Source organism: Ixodes scapularis, unplaced genomic scaffold, assembly GCF_016920785.2.
Source record: "Ixodes scapularis isolate PalLabHiFi unplaced genomic scaffold, ASM1692078v2 PGA_scaffold9__187_contigs__length_104089568, whole genome shotgun sequence".
NCBI classification, from domain to species: Eukaryota; Metazoa; Arthropoda; class Arachnida; order Ixodida; family Ixodidae; genus Ixodes; species Ixodes scapularis.
The window spans coordinates 30,348,219-30,367,686 of NW_024609884.1; the positions used below are offsets into that span (position 1 = coordinate 30,348,219).

General features: G+C 45.1%; 2 protein-coding genes and 1 long non-coding RNA gene across 6 annotated transcripts in view; 2 read left to right on the plus strand and 1 right to left on the minus strand.

Annotated features, from left to right (window-relative positions):
- The window catches only part of LOC8040049 (protein PALS2), a 52,043-nt gene extending 47,900 nt beyond the window's left edge, over positions 1-4,143 (plus strand). For both annotated transcript variants that reach the window (XM_029982153.4, XM_029982154.4), the window contains exon 14: positions 674-4,143. In XM_029982153.4, coding sequence (XP_029838013.1) covers positions 674-850 — 177 coding nt within the window. In that variant the 3' untranslated portion in view covers positions 851-4,143. The remainder of the gene's footprint in view (positions 1-673) is intronic.
- An 8,487-nt stretch (positions 4,144-12,630) lies between these two features.
- Positions 12,631-15,360, minus strand: LOC121833685. Its single transcript, XR_006076760.1, has 3 exons — positions 14,581-15,360; positions 14,449-14,518; positions 12,631-12,826 (listed from the first exon to the last, which is right to left on the minus strand). It is a non-coding gene; the product is annotated as an uncharacterized LOC121833685 (long non-coding RNA).
- A 115-nt stretch (positions 15,361-15,475) lies between these two features.
- LOC120836620 lies at positions 15,476-18,930 on the plus strand. 3 transcript variants are annotated; one of them, XM_042287140.1, is made up of 9 exons: positions 15,476-15,638; positions 15,722-15,907; positions 15,983-16,159; positions 16,421-16,996; positions 17,069-17,119; positions 17,232-17,270; positions 17,347-17,549; positions 18,418-18,577; positions 18,649-18,930. In XM_042287140.1, exons 4-9 carry the CDS (start codon positions 16,858-16,860, stop codon positions 18,762-18,764), a joined length of 708 nt encoding a protein of 235 aa, XP_042143074.1. In that variant the 5' UTR covers positions 15,476-15,638; positions 15,722-15,907; positions 15,983-16,159; positions 16,421-16,857; the 3' UTR covers positions 18,765-18,930. The 3 variants fall into 3 exon arrangements, with proteins under 3 accessions (XP_042143074.1, XP_042143073.1, XP_042143075.1); XM_042287139.1 differs by having other exon boundaries at positions 15,515-15,638; positions 15,983-16,504; positions 16,597-16,996; XM_042287141.1 differs by having other exon boundaries at positions 15,515-15,638; positions 16,421-16,504; positions 16,597-17,119.
- The last annotated feature ends 538 nt before the right edge of the window (positions 18,931-19,468 follow it).

Here is a 19,468-nt window from a genome sequence, read left to right on the forward strand (position 1 = left end):
TACCTGCGAGAGGTATTTTGAGGTCACGTGACCAGCTCCGTAAGGATAACGAACTTCAATTATTTAAGTCGGATTCTGCATGCAGAAAAAGGGTGAAGAGGCTCCAAAGTAAGTGAAATGAACTGCATTCGTGTACTTTAGGAGGGCCATGTAGAATTACTTCTGGGAAGGTTGTGTTGAGCGAGAATTGAAGAAAACGACAGGCAGTGCTTACGTCTGATGAGTGGAATAGGGCGGAACGCTAGGCACTCTCTCCTTATGGGGCCAGTCACGTGACCTCCAATTCCCTCTTGCAGCTGTTTTACCCGCCGGTTCAAATACCTGCATTGATCAGCAAACTGGCCCATGGCTTATGGGATTGGGGTTTGGTTTTCTGCAAGGTGCACATTTAACACCTTGCCTAGTAAATACATCTTTGATAATCTATGGGACAATTAGATTGGCTTAAAGATATTATTTTAGTGAATAAAAAACAGATTTGAAAGATTACCCAAATCTGCATGCAAATGTTCAAACTCATGTTTTTTCCATTCAGAGAAAGGTCGCAGTATGTATCCACTTGGACTTACATATATATCTATAGTGCTCCTTTGTCATGCATTAATTTTAATGGATGCACAGATGCATACAAATGGTATTGCTTGGTCATGATGATTACATGATTTCCATGCAGGATGAGGACCTCAAGAAAACTGTGGAAGATAGTGCCCAACTTCAGCGAGCGTACGAGCGCTACTTTGACTCGGTGCTCGTCAACAATAACTTTGAAAAGACGTTTGAGCAACTCAAGGATGTTATTGATTCCCTGTCAACTGAACCGCAGTGGGTGCCCATCTCTTGGGTATATTGAACCATATCGTTGGGTTGCATATTTACTGATTTCAGATTCCACAGATGTCTTGCCAGGCACGTAGCCAGGATTTTGATTCGGGGGGGTCATGCCCATGACAAAATGCAGTATGAGGGGAGGGGGAGAGGAGGCCCCAGCAAAATGGAAGATTTTGGGGGAAGGGGGGGGGGGGGGGGGCATGGGTTCCCCCTGGATACGTGCCTGTGTCTTGCCTATGGCCTTGTGGACCAGAAACTCATTTGTACTTGATATGACACACATGTTGTTTGGCTGTTTAAACATTAGCATGCTTCTATTTTCTACAAGTGCTATTGCACAATGTTTAGTGATGCCAGTATGAAGAGTAATATAAGTTTTTTTTAGAGAGCACACCTTTGACTGTTAAAAATTTCAGAACTGAGACTTGCTGTCTTTTGGTCTACAGCTGGAAGGAAAATTATGAGTAGCTGTGTTGAAATGTGACTGATGCAACTTAGATTTGTTACACATCTGTCATTGTGTTTTTAGTTTCAAGGTAGAAGTGCTGATGCTGGATACAGCTTTTAGTTTGTTATTTCTTCATATATTTCATTGACCTAACTTGAGTTGCCCATACACCACAATGCTTTTGCAAAGTTTGTATATTGTGTGTGTGACAAGCACTGACTGTTTGCTCACAATATCTCATAGGGACCGGTGATTCCAGTTGTATATTATGGGTCTATATGTTTTGAATCTCATATAATTGTACAAATCCTGTAGCTGTGAGTTGATTGTTACTTTAGCTTTCTTGAGATATGCTTGTGTTGTCTCATTGTCAAATCTATGCCAGAGGTAATGTGTTAAGAAGCAGTTAGTAAATATTTTATCCTGAAAAGGTTTTGCTAAGGTTCAGTATTTTTTTTTTCTCTCTATCCTGTGGTGCAGCTTTACTTTTTAAGGGAGTGGATAACTGGAAATGTTCATACTTTGTACACATAGATAATAGAATTGCTATATTATGTGGAATCTGCCCCACAGAATAAAATTAAAGAGTACTTAGAGGCGCTCTTTCTACAAAAGTTTTTAAATCAAAACCATAATAGTGCCGCAGCTCAAGCACATAGAAGCGTTGTGACTTTCCAGAAGAGTTTTTAAACAAACATTGTCGTAGGGCTACAACTTGGGCACATGAGTAGACAAAACCTGTGCTCTTTTTAATCCAGAGTTGGTGCACCCAGTATTTTAATTGTGTGAACTTGTGCAGATACCTGGCAGTGTTTTCCTCATCTGTGTACTTCTTATGTTTGAAATCTTGTACTGTGGAAAAATTGTTTCCTACGTAAAAGGCCAACATGCCTTCTGTAACAATTTTTTGGTGACCCTGTTTCAGAGCAGTAAAAAAAATATTGTTCTGTCACTAACAGGGGCATATCATGTGCCAATGGCTCTACTGGGCTTGGCACATTTGCTCTGACCTCACTATACATGATCCTATCATACAGAAATAGGAACGTTTGATTCAATCAATCTTCAAGACGGCAGCCCTTTGAATGTAAATTCTTGTTGTCGACCAGGGAATGACTGTCCATAGCATGCATAGGAATACTTAGACTGGGTGCATGTATGTATACATCCCAACCACCTTGTAAAAACGGTTTTGCTAAGCATTTAATTTTATTGTGGTATGGATCACATTTCACTGTTAGGTGTGGGGAAAACTGAATCATGCACTGAAAGAAGTACTATATGTAACTCACTGGAGGTTAATGACGTTCAGAGCACAGATCAAATGTTTCGGAGTGTAGAGATGTATTGTAACTTTTATTTTTCTATACATGGATATAATCATTTTGCACAATCTATCTGCTTTTGGTGCAGCAGCAACAATATATTATTTTGAAGTAAGTGCTCAGGTATGTAGCAGTCGTATAATATTGTACTAATAAGAGATGCATATTCTTAGATATGTCTCATTTGATATGCAAGGATGTAAACCAATTTTAGAGATACATACTCGAAAAGGTGCTTGATCTTGATGTCAAGAATAGTTCGGTATAGCATACATTACATCAGCTTGTTAAGTTGAGCTCTGCTGTTGTCACCTCCATGCCTTGCTGTTAAAACCTTTTTGCACGTTTGTTGACTTGGATTTAATGAAAGGTATCAAGTGTGTGTAATCAATTAACAAATGTTGCTCATATCATTCTCATATTGCCTTGCCCAAGCAGTTATTCAAGTGTCATCTTGGGCAACATTCCAATATTCATTAGCATATCTGCTGATAATGTGCCATGTCAATATTTTGGAATGACTGATGCAAAATTTTTTTGCGGTTTGATTTGTTATCAAAATTGTTTCGAGGCCATAGCACAAATCTGTTGCCTTCAAAACTCGGGGCTTTCTCACAATATTTGTTATCCTTGCATCCCCCCATATGCAGCAGAGTTCTGCCGTTAGGACTGTCCTCATTAAATAAGTTATGGCAAACATGCTTAAAAAATTGTGATTTAGTGAAGTGAAATCGTGTACACATACCAGGACCAGTTTTAGAAATATTGAACCTGATCTTGCATTGTGTTCCCAGGTGCACTTTTTATAGATATTGTTTTAATTTCTTAAGGCTACATTTTTCTTTGTTGTGCTAGTTCCTTCCAGTGGAGTGTTCGCGGTTTTAGTTATAGTCCATCGACGTTTGTTTCCCCACCTTGGAAGTGCTAAAAGATGAAGCTTCGGAATTGGTAAAATCTGCCGGCAGTTTTTGAAGTGGTCGGCATTCAGTTGGTCGAACGACGTTTTAGCGAACGCCGACTTTTCATCGAAAGACACTTTAGCGAATGGTCGCCCGCCGCGAAGCGGTGTTCACGGGTGGGCCAGGAGGGTTATTAGTTTTGTAATGAGCCGCCGCATACTGTCGCCGCAAAGTGGCGTGAACGCAGGCACGGGGGGGAGGAGGAGGAGGAGGGGAGAGAGAGGAGGGAGGGAGTAACGCGTTTTAGTTATTTACTAAAATAGAGATCCGCTCAAATGACCGCTGTTCGCTAAAACGTCATTCGCTCATGTGATATGGACTCGATCTCATGCATGATTTTGCCTAGCATTCTCGCATTGTGTGATCACTTGAGGGTTTAGCATCCCACAAAATAGCACTCGAGCGATAACTCGGAGCACAACTTCTGGCTGATTGCAATATCGGAGGTCGTCCATTTTTGATAGCGATCCTGAGCAGAGAGAGTCCTGAGGCACCTTCACTTGTACACCCCGATCGCCTCCAGGCCCATCCGTCCATAAGATTTATATTCCTTGCTTATGAATAAAATGTTTTGTTACGTTCACTTAGCCGTCTATGTTCCTTAACCGGCCTTTAATCGATCCCTTTTCAGGTTGCTCGAACGCGTAGCTCTTGCCATAGCGGTTCAATGGCACATGATTTTCAGCATCGTAAAGAATGGCGCTGAGCAGCTCTTTCATGTGGCCGTCTCTTAAACTCGCCGTTGCACTTCAACCGATCATATAATCCTTGTAGATTTTTTTTTTTTTTGAGGCAGATGAATCAATTGAGGCGGTATGCAAGCGTTTTGCCACTTCTCATTGAGGACAGCAGTTATGCAAAAACCGAAATTCACGCCAAACGTACAAGTGACCAAAAAAAAAAAAAAAAAAAAAAGCAAAACTTTTGAGTTTGTTTTTTACCATTGGCCTACTCTGACGGGGAGCTAGATCGCTACTTGCTGTGTCTTTCTAACCGTTTCTCGATTCTTCCTAAGGTAGCGTTACAGGTGGAAGGTAACGTCCACCGGTAGCTTGATCAGTGTTGCCGGATCTCGAATTCCGCGATAGTACAGTGTACTAGAATACTGAATTCCGCGATAGTACAGTGTACTAGAATACTTGGGTAGTGTTGGGACCGAAGGGGCTCGCCTGAAACGCGTGGTATTGATCGCGACAGGTGTCGCGTCCGGCGCCTTATCCGGAAGGTGTGCGCATGCGCGGCTGCACGCGCGAAAATATGAATCTTTGGTGCCGCTTTGGTGGAGTGCACATAGGATTTCTGATACAGCTACGACCTGCCAGCGGTCGTACCGCGGCATCAATTACGCTCCGGCACGATCGTTAGCAACATGATGCTTCAATGTGTTGGACGGTACAAGCTACATTACCCTTCCTTTACATAAAAACAATTGCGACTTTATAGAAGCGGTTTCGGTTTGTCGGATGGTGAGCATTTTAAATGAAATGCCCATTTCCTTGGCCGGAAATGCCGAACATTAAATATTTGAAAGGGATATCTAAAACTCGGAAGCAGTTTTTTTTTTTTTTTCCTATCTTATTTTCTAACGGAACGAAACGGCACATACTAAAGTTCGAGATTGTTTTAGTATGTTTTTAATACCCCAGGTTAACTTCTCTGTCTTCTTTTCTGCCCGTCTTCTTTTTCTTGACCTTAATCAGCTCGCTTCACTTGTCACTCATTCTTGTGTTCATTTATGCGACGAACCACCCAAGCGACGGTCGCAAAGGGGTGAAAATCTTCTATTTCTTCGTGGCTGCCACGACCATCCGAGAATCACCCGACGTTCACTTGTAAGAAATGGCTTATAAGCCGTGACAATTTTTATCACGCGTTTTAACATTTAACTTAAGTCCAAAAACTGAGACAATGTGGGCTGAACAAGTAATGCTTTATAAGATTCAAAGAAAACAAGAAACTATTTCACATCATTTTGAGCAGAAAACATGAGCACACGTAGATCAGGCAAGGAAAAAGTTGTAATAGTTTACAGCACGGCATTGAAATAATGGCTACAATGTGCCGCGCATACATGGTTACAATATGCAGCGCATTATCCTCTTGAGGGTAAACCATCTAAAACCTACACGCTCACAACAATACATTTAACCGACAGCTGCTTTCTGACAACCAGGTAAGTCTCGCCTGAGCTGGGTATTCGACGGGAAAGACCCATGGTTCCACAGGGGGCGTATCTGGTTCACGCAGACATTCAGGGTGTTTTTGTTTTATTCTTTACAGAACTTTACATATTTTACAAAAAAAAAAAAAAAGATGTGGCAGATATGTGGATGCCGTCTTTTGTTATATCTGTAGGGCTCGGTGGACAATGAATGGGTGAATAACCGTTGCAATGTTTAATAATGAACCAAGATCTGTTAGCTAACTTGTTTATTAACGGCTTAATTGGCCATGGTGCAATTGCAGTTTTAAAAGGAGTCATTATTAAAGGCAAACACAATTTCGACAATTCGCGAAAAGGCAACGAGGGTCGCAAAATTAATCGTAAAAGTTTGCCTTTCTTCGCTTGATTCAGAAACCGCGTTATGAAAATAATACGTAGAATAGTAACTTAGTCGTCTTGATGTGTGGCGCCGGCGAGTCCACCGAAGAAACGCTGTCGAGTTAGTGACGAGGGGACAGAAACAACTGCGTCATTCTTCTACGCATCAATATCAGCACAACCTCATTCGCGCTTTCAGCGCGCAGTTTTTTTAAGTGAAGAAAGGCAAAATTTTAGCGATGAATATCTCAGGACAGAACGAGCGGGTTGGTAGAGATAATTAAGCTTGAGGAAGAAACGAAAATAGACGGACAAACACAGCAAAAACGAACGCCTTGTTACTTTCGCTCAAAGCTCGTTGTTTGTTCGCGAACTTTTTAAATTAGGTTGGCCTTTAATGATGACTCCCTTTAAAACTGCAATTGCAACGTGGCCCATCAAACATTTCATTAACCTTTGCCTACCGCAAAAATTAAAAAAAAAAAAAGATTTGAAAATACCGATTTTTTTTACGTGCCCTATACTCTATTTCACCTTGTGTTGTACCGCAGGAAAGGCTACAAGCGCGAGCTCCTTGCTCTAGGGCACATCTCGGCGGCACGAGCTCCCGTGCACCAAGGGCAGCTGCCAACGCTATGAGCTCGCGCTCCTAGCTTTCGATACATGCACCGCTCAAAGAGAAAAAAGAAAAAAAAAAGGCGGGCCGCGCGAGCCGGACAATTCGACTACAGCGCCGCCACGAACTGTCAATACACGCGCCCTCACGAGCTCCCGTTGCCGAGCCGCTCCGGTCCCAACACTACCCAAGTATTCTAGTACACTGTAATGCTACGCCGGCGGTCGGTGCGCCAGCGCAAGCCAGTGTCTCGAGGTGTGAAACAACGTCAACTTCGAAACGATGCACACGATATACCCAGAGTTTCAGAAAACATTAGTTTAGTTTAGGTTTCTGAATTAGGCTTTTAGAAACAAAAAATCTCCCAAAAATCTCCCAAACTACGACGGTTGAAAAGATACCCGAGAGCGTCCACTTCGAATGAGCGACTGCTCGGTCTAGCGCTTTTGGATGTTCACCGCGACATTGAAGTTCAAGCGGAGGACGTCCTGGATATTCTTTATCGGGAATGCAGGTGACTGCATCTTAATGTGTAGGCGCTTGGCATATACATGAGATGATCAAGAGAGCCTGTAAATTGCTTTCTGAAATAACTAGTCACACTTACTTTTTTATTCGTGGTAATTTCTAGTCGAGAGCACGTAATTCTGGTCAGCACTCAAGGTGTGCGCAAGCGCAGTGTCACCCGTTGCTTACAGTGCAGTTGTTTTTACAAATCATTCTACTCATCACTGACATTGTTTTATATTATAACAATGTGTTCGTTTTATTATGTTCGCTTTGGTTTGATTGCACCGTGTATTTTAGTGAGGATAGTTTGTCATACTTGGCCTTGAAATTGCCATCCTTCACCCCACGAATGTTTCGAAATATTCGTTCTCTATATGATCTGAGATCAAGTTCCGCATCTCATCAAATAAACATGAATGAAGAAATATTGCCCATTTTATTTATTTGAGCATTTTTTACCCCACAAACATTTTTCCCGAAAGCATATAAGTTGGACATAGTCCGCACTCCCCCTTTGCTCCATGTCCCGTGCAAAACCGACTCCGTGAGCAGGGGAGCAAGCGGGTCCGCGGGGTGGGTGGGGGGGGGGGGGGGGGGGGGGGGTAGCTTTGGCATTTCGGGGGGAGGGGGGGTTCTACCCCCCCCCCCCCCCCCCCCCCTTGCCTACGCCACTGCACTAAAGTGTCGGTGAGACAGCCGGCTGCTTTGCGACGCGAAATACCACTCCTGCTTGTTTGTTTATTTTTTGGCCCAAAATAGCAAAATATTGCCCGACCCCCTCCCCCCTCAGTTGGCCCTCGACCTCTCGGGGGTGGGCTATCTGGCCCTTACACTCGAATGAGTTTGAGACCGCTGGTTTATAGTTCAGTGGGAAATCGTTGCAGGTGACACCCCAGCTTCGCTGGCCAACCACCTTCACAGCGTGGATTGGAGCCCCGACTTTTCTTGTAAGCTCAACGTTTTGACAGCTTTAGCTTTCATTTGCATATGCGACTATTTTGAGCCTACACCTGATGTTATGAGAAAATTGAGAACACCGCCACTCCACAGTACTCACAATTTTTAATAGAACGAGAGCAAGCACACCGTCCTTGCCCTAGGCTCAACCAGGCGTATAAAAATTTCTCTTCATACGGCAGTTTTTGCTTTCCTGACGATTTTGATAGCAACATTATAAAAACATCATCGAATTTTAAAGATTTTGTGTGACAGCTAGAAGCCCGAGCTCATAGATTTATAGATTTATTTTCGACAGTTTTTCCTGCTCAAAAAGAGTTTGTGCAACCGGGGTGCCTCCTTGTGCAAAGAACTCGCGCTTGTAAGTTGTAGCCTAGTAGTGGTATTGCCATTCCGGCTGATTTACACCAGAAAATATTGAGAAACCAATATTAAGACGAAGCGATACTGCGTCCAAAAGGTAAGCAGAATAGGGCAAAATGCTTGAACAGAGTAGATGAGCAGAGTTCTTTTTTGAGCGGAAATAAATTGACGATATAAAACTATTAGGGAGCTTTCATAGATCGGTTCTTCCCTCCCGCAACGCTTTCCGTCACCCACTACGATATCTGGAACTCTGCAGTCAAATCCAGCGGCGCGCATGCGCACTAGCGGCGTCCCCCTCGTTGCGGAGTGCGTAGCGGAGTGGGGGAAACGGTCTATGAAAACTCCCTAATAGGGAGTTTTCGTAGACCGTTTTCCCTACTCTGCTACGCTCTCCACAACGTAGAAGCCACGACTGCGCGTGCGCGGCGCTAGCCTTGCCTGCAGAGTCTCGAATCTCGTAGCGGGTTGTACTCTAAAAAAAAAAAAAGCCCGTGCGTCTACTTTCCCGCACAACACTCGGAAAGCCAATCACCGCAACTTACGGAGGCAGCTCAGCGAGTGACGATGCCGAAACATATGTTTAAAAAAAAAAAAAAAAAACGGAGTCCGAGTTGCGACATTAAGCAATGCAAAGCTTGACGTTTTGCATTGCTTAATGTCACAACTCAGACTGCATTTTTTGTTTCGACATCGTCACTCGCTGAGCTGCCTCCGTAAGTTGCGGCGATTGACTCTCCAAATTTTGTGCGGAAAAGTAGATGCACTGTTTTTTTTTTTAGAGTGTGCGGTGAACCGTTGCGGGACAGTGGACACGATCTACGAAAACTCCCTTTATGGCGCGGCGCATGTGGTGCTCGAGGCATGGAAACGGGGGCTCGCAGCCGTGGGATGCTTCGTGAGATGCGTGGCGGGCCGCATGCGACCCGCTGGCCGCATTTTTGAGACACCTGTTTTACGCTCTTCAGGTCGCACTGGACCAATGCTGTCAACTCATAAGGGCGCGGTGTCCCTGATCTAAGCTCCCCAAATGACCATAAATATTCCAGAGTTTAGCCCTTTTTGCCAATTATTCTTATTTTTAGTCCTGCAAACAAAATAATTGACAGACTGGTCACAGTGCAAGATGTCTGGGGAAAAACAAATTGTCTCGCGCCCAGGTGTAGCGACAGCAGTCGGGACCAGGGACTAAAGTTTCCAAGCTTGCCGTTGTCTACTTCAAAAGTTATAAACGATTTTCGAAAATTTTCAATGAGAAAATGGCGACCGCCGACGAAGCCCACGTATACACGGAGATGAATGGCGTCGATTACCGGGAACGGGTCCCATTACCAAAAATCGCTTATAACTTTGGGATCAGATGACGGAAAGCTCTCAAGCCTCGGCATTAGGTACGGACCGCTAGCGGTACATCTGAGCGGAGACTGAGCGCTCGGTAATGCGAAACTTATTTTTGCAATAAAAAATAAATAAATGAACAGGCAGGCGCTTTGTGTTCGATTCCGTGCAATTACGTACAGGTTAAAAACAAAAATCAAGTTTCTAGACTAAAAAAAAAAAAAGACCGTTACAAGTTTTTAGCAATAGGTAGAGGTCTATCCCTGTAGTTTGCAGCGATGTGCTTGGTGTGCCATTTGCTTCAAACTGCGCCTAATTACACTGCCTTATCATACGTTTAATAGAGGCGTGAGATATGCGTGCAAGCATTGAGCTAAAATTTTATTTTATTTTTTCAATACCAAAACTCGGACCCTACTACATTGCCGAATCGTCGCGAAAGGCTTGTGTGGATTTTCGAGAATTTAGATCATGGTTGGCCAGAGTGACATGGGGTTAGAGCCACAGACAAAACTACAAAAAGTCACAAAGCCGAAGAAAAAAAAAGTAAAGGAAAAGAAAAAAAAAAGGGGGGGGGGGAGTACTTTTAGCAAGAAACGATATGGAGGGAATTACAGTTCTTTCCAAAGACAACAAATAACACCAGGCAGCAGAACGTTTCTTCAAACGCTAAACAAAAATGAATGCTTGGTTCGCTATCCAGCCACTGCCCCTGACGCCCATTATGTGTATACGGTTGGAAATTCTTTCTGCAACAATAAAGGAAAGAGAGTCACTGGACAGATCTATGTGTCAAAAAGCAGTCTAGCTGTATGTATGTAGTGTAGTACAAGGTATCACAAGGAGCAGAGTACCTGTACCTGCTCCTTGTGGAGCAGAGCCTGTACAGAGTAACGCAGAGCCGTATTGACCAACTCATGTTTACAAACAAACCGGAGCGCCCGGAGCGCCCCTAGCGGACGCCACCGGCGCCGCGCATGCGCGATGGGGGTGTGGGCAAGAAGCTCGCCGTCGCCCATAAACAAACCATTGAAATGCGATATTTTCGGCGTCGGTATGAGTCCCCTCCAGGGTGTAAGATAGACAGGTGGTGAAACGAGAGCCTAATGAGCGACCGGATTGTGTCCCCCTCGGTTTTCTCTTTTTCTGTGGCGCCATCTATGTGGAGCACCGTGAACTCTCACTCCAGGTGGGCGAACGCTGGCGACCGGTTAGACTGACGGAGAAGGTTTCTCGTGGATTTTCAATGCAGGACTGTCGTGCTCTCAGTTTATTTTGCGCACTCTCCCATAGAGTTCCATGCAAATTCGATTCCAATTTTTTTCTTCTCGCCGCAGCGCCATCTGTCGCAAATCGGGGGTACCCGCAAGCCACCCACAAGCAGACGAGTACACAATCCGGTCACGGCGCTGCGGTAGGTTTCTATGGGCCGTTTCCCCACCTGTCTATCTTACACCCTGGTCCCCGCGCTCTTTTTTGCGTTGGAATTGTTGATTCTACGTCCTCCTAACGATGTCTGACTACTTGAGCGGCGTCAGCGAAATTAACGAGGCTCGTTACACCGCAAAACTTCGCGTGAATAATCCGACATGCGGCGATTCATTCCGCGTGGACGCCGCAGAATGTACGCTAAAGCCTGATTCACATGATGAGATTTCGCTCGCAATTTTCAGTAGCGACGTCGCTCGGACTGCAAAAGCGTGAACCGTAGCTGAGACGGTCGACGTCGATACTGAAAATCGCAAGCAGAATCTAACCAAGTGAATCAGGCATAACAAGTCGGTGATGGCCACTGGTAACAATGATCAACATCTCCTTGTATCTACTGTTTACGTCGAGCCTGCTTACCAACCTTCAAACTTAAGTCTTTTGAGGCCTGCACTTACTTCTTATCGCAAGTACCGGGCCCACGTTTGGTCTACGGGCCGGTGTCCTCTAAAAGAGCAGACGACAAGCAGAAACGTTTGAAACAGCAGACGACAGTTCGAACGATCGGGCGACCGTTTGAACTCGAAGACGCACTGAACGTAGTCCGCAGGTGGTCCGTACAACGTGACAGTTTTCCGGCTTTCACTTTGGAACAAAACAAATACATCTGATGGCCAGAAGTATCCGTGAATTCAACCCAAAATGCTTCCCGCCCAAGCAATCGTGGTCCGACGGCGTCTGGTTTTCCCTTTTCACGGCATATATCCACGTTCTCGGACGAACCGAGCGCATGAAAACTGACCTTCAAACCTTTCTCGGCCCTTTCCCAAGCAACCACTGGACATCCATCGGACATCCGATGGATATCCTTTTCGGATATATCGTACATCCGAGGGCCATCCGCGAAAATCCGAAGGACGTCCCGTGGACGTCCGACGGACGTACAAAGGTAAGAGTTTTGTACATCCGGAGGACATCCGAACAGGGATCCTCAGCGGACATACTTTGAATATCGCGCCTCAAAATCCCTAGGGATTAGGGCATTACGTCTAAAGGCCCGTTCACACTCTTGCGACCGAGTAAAACCGAGAGAGACCACACCGGTTTTTAAGCCTCTTGCGATCTCTTAGGACCAGCTCCGCTGCAGCGCATCCGGTCCTAAGAAGTCGCAAAAGGCTTAAAAACCGGTCTGGTCTCTCGGTCGCAAGAGTGTGAACGGCGCTTTATGCTTTACCCTTTACTTGGACAGCTATGAATGTTCAAAATGTCGTACCCTAGCCCGCATGCTGTGCCAATGAAAGACCATGAGCCAAATCTATATTGAAATAAGATGATAATTTTAATAGTATGCATTTTCTCCAGATCTTCTGGTGGCTCCACTCCTCGACAGTCGCCCTTTTTGTCAACTGTGCAATACCTTTCTGCCCTGGAAAGCTCTTCTGCCATATATTTAGCAGCTGTCTTGCTGTTGTCTGACCCATGTCCTAGTCAGACCTTGGAGGGAGTGTCCGTCTGTAAACAAATGAAAGAAATATGCTTTAATTATATTAATTGGACTATATGAATGGCACTTGTGCCTAGAGACTTTTTCAGTATTTTTAGCCTATGTTATCTACCAGATTGGCTGTGTCGTGGAAAAGCAATCTCATGCCTAGCGAGAAAAGCTTAAGATACCAGTGCCGGTAACTATCGCAAATTAACCGGACGAGTGACGAAGTGCTAGTCCTCGGTGGAGGGAGGCCGCTACGGCTCCCCCTCTCCCCCGCCAAGCAAACAAATTGACGAAGGTATGAGTGCATATTCACAACACACTGAAACCTACCTGTAGATGACGGGGAAAAGCTATTCCCTGTCATCTAAAGGGAAGTTTAAGTGTGTTATGAACATATGGTGCAAAATCCAGGCATGGGGAGGTCCCTCTGCACCATGCAGCCGTAAGAAAACAAGTTGACAAAGGCATAAGTGAGGGCAATTATCACATACACTGTCAACGTACCTGTAGCTCACAGCGGCAGACTGGATGTGCTTGACCCAGGTGTGGGGAAACCCCTCTCCACCGTGCAGCCCTAAGAAAACAAGTTGACAAAGGCATAAGTGAGGGCAATTATCACATACACTGTCAACGTACCTGTAGCTCACAGCGGCAGACTGGATGTGCTTGACCCAGGTGTGGGGAAACCCCTCTCCACCGTGCAGCCCTAAGAAAACAAGTTGACAAAGGCATAAGTGAGGGCAATTATCACATACACCGTCAAGGTACCTGTAGCTCACAGCGGCAGACTGGATGTGCTTGACCCAGGCGTGGGGAAGCCCCTCTCCACCGTGCAGACCTAAGAAAACAAGTTGACAAAGGCATAAGTGAGGGCAATTTTCACGTACACCGTCAACGTACCTGTAGCTCACAGCGGCAGACTGGATGTGCTTGACCCAGGTGTGGGGAAACCCCTCTCCACCGCGCAGCCCTAAGAAAACAAGTTGAGAAAGGCATAAGTGAGGGCAATTTTCACGTACACCGTCAACGTACCTGTAGCTCACAGCGGCAGACTGGATGTGCTTGACCCACGCGTGGGGAAGCCCCTCTCCACCGTGCAGACTTAAGAAAACAAGTTGACAAAGGCATAAGTGAGGGCAATTTTCACGTACACCTTCAACGTACCTGTAGCTCACAGCGGCAGACTGGATGTGCTTGACCCAGGCGTGGGGAAACCCCTGTGTTGACAAAGGCATAAGTGAGGGCAATTGTCACGTACACTGTCAACGTACCTGTAGCTCACAGCGGCAGACTGGATGTGCTTGACCCAGGCGTGGGGAAGCCCCTCTCCACCGTGCAGACTTAAGAAAACAAGTTGACAAAGGCATAAGTGAGGGCAATTTTCACGTACACCGTCAACGTACCTGTAGCTCACAGCGGCAGACTGGATGTGCTTGACCCAGGCGTGGGGAAGCCCCTCTCCACCGTGCAGACTTAAGAAAACAAGTTGACAAAGGCATAAGTGAGGGCAATTTTCACGTACACCTTCAACGTACCTGTAGCTCACAGCGGCAGACTGGATGTACTTGACCCAGGCGTGGGGAAACCCCTGTGTTGACAAAGGCATAAGTGAGGGCAATTGTCACGTACACTGTCAACGTACCTGTAGCTCACAGCGGCAGACTGGATGTGCTTGACCCAGGCGTGGGGAAGCCCCTCTCCACCGTGCAGACCTAAGAAAACAAGTTGACAAAGGCATGAGTGCGTGCAATTTTCACGTACACCGTCAACGTACCTGTAGCTCACAGTCGCAGACTGGATGTGCTTCCAGCCAGACAGGAACGGGCGAAGACGGAAAAAACAAAGCGACGTACGGATGATATGCGCGAAATAACGAAGCGGTTCAGAATGAGACTAAACTAACTTTCCCAAAAATAGAAACAAGTAGGCCGTTCAACTATAGGTGAACGAAAGTTGTGAAACGCTAGCCAACATCTGTACTAGTCCTTTAGGACGCTACTTACGAAAACACGAACGGAATGAATTTCGAGTAACACAAAAAGAGAGGGGGATGGAAAAAAAGGACGTGGTATGGAAAGCAAGTACTAACCCGAAATGGACAACTCAAGCAGATAGTTCAACTAGACGAAAAGTTCTTCTGGAACATTGTCCAACGTGAGTACTGCCACACACGCACCATACTACTTAAAACAGAAATAAAAATATTTTAGTAACACCGTTGTATAACCGTTGACACGCGACAGCAACAACGTGGACACGGAAGAAACAAAGAAAAAGAACAAAACTCGAAAATCGGGTTGCCAGCCGAGACAGGTGAGGTCGCGAAGCTGGCTATACCGATCAGTGGTTAGTCGGTATATGATTCAATAAGAATATACTTCTCGCTACTTTTCTTGTTTGTTGTTAAAAATTAGGCATAATTATTTTACTGCTTGTTGCCGAGCGTGTTGGTGTAAACTGCAATTCATGAAATCAACGTAGGATAACACCAAGGATGACACCGACGGTACGACTGTGCTGTTATAATTTGTCTGTGGAGATTTGTTTAAATTGATAAGTCACCAAACTATAATGTATGAATAAAACAAACGCTACCAATTTATTTATTTATTGATGTTTAACCCCGACGTCATGTAGTTTTCAACTTTTCTAGGTGCCGCTAGTGTCACATATCCGTTAAAATCCATAGCCAACGAAATCCATCGATATTTGTGCATTGTCGGCTCTAGGAGCGCGTGGTTTGGACTCTGGTGTTACCACGACCGGGTTTTACGTTTTACTGTCGGTGAAAGCGACGGTACCGTGAAACCGCCGCCATTTCAGCAGCTCAAGGTAAATGTTTAGCTTTTGCATAATTTTTTAGATCCGGTTAGTGTTGATGACTTTCTCACATCAGTTTTTCTGTTCATTTTCAGGGATGTATGCAATTGTGGAATTTAGGCTAACCCAAGAGGTGGAGATCGTGCCTTGCACGTGGGTCACGGGAAACAACTGTTTATGGCCGAAGGTGTCCACCGATAAGGCTGTCAAGCTAGTGCGAAAGGGGGGGCCACCAGGACCAGGGTTTTCTGAGTTCGAGGTGACTGTGAAAGGACTATTCAGTGAGTATATTGCATCTCTTCATGCGTGCAGCAGTGTTCATTAATTGTAAGTATTTTTTTCTTATGTAACTACAGATTCCTACGAAGAAGGGCGATCTAAGTTGGAGCGGTCGCGGTTCACATCTGATCTCTCGGACGAGGAGATACGCCCAAAGCGTAGGAGATTTCGCCCCACACGCTGGAGCGAGTCCGACTCAAGCTCGGATGAATTCCCGGAAGCCCCGATGCCGCTCTGCGCACGGCAGAACTCGCGTAACGCTATTTGATTTTTATTTTGTTCTGCAGCTGACAGCCTTGTTGACCGTTGCAACTGTTTCTTAACCTTTAGCTTAGAATTCGAACCTGGCACTTGATAAGTCTAGGGTGTGTCGTCAGACGTACTTGATCTGTCGTTTTACGTAAACAATGTGCTTATATAGGGGGTTGGGGCACAACTGCATTTTTTATATTTTGGGAGATCAATTTGTACTTTTTTCATCTTACAATTTGAGGTTTTCTGGTCGCTTTTCACAGCCAGTAGCCAGAGACTGGAATCACAGAGTGCGAGCCCGGCAAGATCAATACACAGTGAAATGTCGCAAGCTGCACTAATGCGAGGTACAGTTTCTCCTGAAAACCACTTATATGGTTTTTCGCTTTTTGTATTCTAATGTTACCAATTCCCAACTTAATCAGACATCTCCAAACAGGTGCTAGTGGTTCGTCCCAGTCGTCTAGCACTTCGATAAACACGCTGGCTCCCAGTCCACAAGATAAAGGTAGCTATAGGGTGTTTTCACCGACGTAATTTCGTCCACCATTTTGTTGTTGTGAGCTGTCTGGCGTGTGCCAAACTCGAGCATTCCAAGGATTGACACGCCCCCTCAAATGCGTAGAGCACCGCTGACAGGTGCTCTACGCATTTGAAGGGCAGTTCAGAAGTACCAAATAAATAAATAACATAAATAAATATGAGAAGCAATCCAAGTCACCTTGTACCCTTATTGCATCTAGCGCCTGCAGTTGTCTTTATCTTCGTAGATGCCAGTGGTTTTTCAACCGCATCTCAAACATTGACAAGGATGTCGGCTCCCAGTCGATTAGATCAAGGTACTTTACTGCAGAATTGTGTTGCAGCTGCGTATTAAGATATTTTGTGTGTCCTTCATTAAATTTTTTCAGCACTGCAGGCTATGCAACACATGACGCCTAGCACCAGTGCTTCGACCTGCGGTAAGCTAATTTGATTTCAATTGTTTTTCTTTCACAGCATGGTTGCACAACTTTGAATAGTTTTGAAATGGCTAAGCTCTTGACTTTTTGCCATCTTTTTTTTTCTTTTTAGCTGATCTGCGGGCCACTGCTAGGATCTTGAGTGCTGCTGGTAAGTAGGATGTTGTCTCCTGCCTGCACTAATTTTATTTGCCAATATTTATTTCAAGCCTTTTCTTTGCATGCAGAGTTTCAGCGACGGGTGCTGAATGGGATGAGCGTCATGAGGAGCCAGCAGACGGAGATAATGGACATGATTTCGACATTGCTACGAGCGCGTGAGAGTTTCGTTGTAGAGCCCAGCCAGCCGATCCTCGTTGATCCCCTCGACACTCCTGAAGCAATTGAGGTGTTTGATGGCGCTCTTACAGATGCCACGAGTGAGGCTTTGGTAAGCAATTGCTGTTATCAATGCCTGCCCATACTCTAGTTTTTGTCACTTACTGAGGCAAGTATTGGTGTTTGCATTCTCTAGGCTTTGCTGTTATGTCTTATCCCTAGTGTGCAGCTAAGGTTAAGACATGCAGATAACAAATAAGCTAGGAGCAAGCTGTGATTTTAAATCGAGATGCATCGAAGGGGTGAGACTGCCTGTTCTCTGGTAAGCAACAAAGGTGTTTGTAATGGTGCTATACTTTAGCATTATTTCATGAGTGTAGAGCAAGCTCTGACTACTTCCGTATTTCTTCAAATGGCAACTCTGTCCCACAGTTCCAGATCTTAGAGCATGGGAAATGACTAATGAGATAGAACAATGACTAGGAGGTGTAAACAACTGCCCAAATAAAATAAAATTTGGGCCCTCACATTCATTCAATCTTTCTCAAGGTATCACCAGTTCACTCATACTGGCCTCGGAGATAAAGAGGGGGTGTGAATTGGCTAATTGTAAAGCCTAGCCCAGTTAATACAAGCTGTAAACCCATTCATGTTCAGGTTCTTTCTATCCAGCTAACCTTGAATGCCAAACATTTTTGGCTATACTTGCTTTCTGGGTATCGTAATGCTCCTTATGTCATGTCTTACGTTCCCCAGGCACCAGCCCCACGTTTTATGTGCTCAAACACGGCATTGGCATTTTGCATGGACAGTGAATTGAGGATTGCATTTTCTTATAACCAAGGTTATTGCCCCAAGATGAACCCTTTCCATGATATAAGTAGCTTTGGGGATAGCGTTTCACTGGTCAGAGTAAAACAGCGAAAACTGGCTATGTCTTGTTCGTATTAACTGTGTCGTGCTCTGTACGTTCCTTCCAGGTTGTGGAGCTGACCTCCCTTGGGGACCTGTCTATCAAAACAACTGTAAGGTCTATGCTTGCACACCTGATTAGTGACGAAGCTGCAGCCAAGTTCAGCATGGATGGGCGCAAAGGGAAGAAGGTTTTCCGTAGCCTTAAGCTGTACAAATTGATCTTTGGTAAGTAGAAGTTTGCAACGCAATTCCCTGCCTTTTTAAGTTGTACTATGAGGGTCATCTATTGCTTTCAGCTGCTATAAAGCGGACAAAGCACTGCAAAGAGTCTACGAAAAAAGAGGTGGAAACGGAAGTCAAGGAGTGGCTTCGCCGCGCAAAGGAGAGGTGCACCACTTCTAAGGGAGAGTAGGCATCTACCTTCAAGTGTGAGAAAGGTGCCTCTGCCCTGGTTCTGATTGCAAATAAAAAACTATTTTGCTGTCTAACATCCTTGTTTCCTTCTAGCTTACGAAACATAAGGCCAACTGGCACTGCGACATCACTACGTAAAATGTAATCAAATGATTGCAAAATTACTTTAAAGAAAATTGTGATGGGCCCCTATGGAACTTCAGGAAATACTGTGATGGGACCTCTTAAGACCTCAGGAAATCTTGAAGGGGCCATCAAATCTGTCAAAGAATCTTGGGGGGGGGGGGGGGGGGGGGGGCGGGGCGGGCCTCAAACCTATCTTCATTAGGGAAAGGTATATCCTCTGCACAAAAAGGTTCTGTTATGATAATCGTTTAGTGCAGAATGGGACCACTTTTAAGTAACTGTTTTTGAATGGTTTCCCAATACCTATTGGGATATGTTCGAACATCCACAAATGGACAGCCCTCGGACATCCATTTCTGTATATCCACAGGACGTCCACTATTAGTCCGAATTTGGACGTACGGAAACGGATGTCCAGTGTACGTCCGACGGACGTCCTTCCCTGGCAATGGATATTCGGCTCTTGTTCGGACGTCCGACGGACATACGTGGTTGCTTGGGTTGGTACAGCCTCGCAGCATTTTGACAATAAGGCAGGTTTTTGTCTGGTTCCTTTCAAAACAGCGCAGGAATACA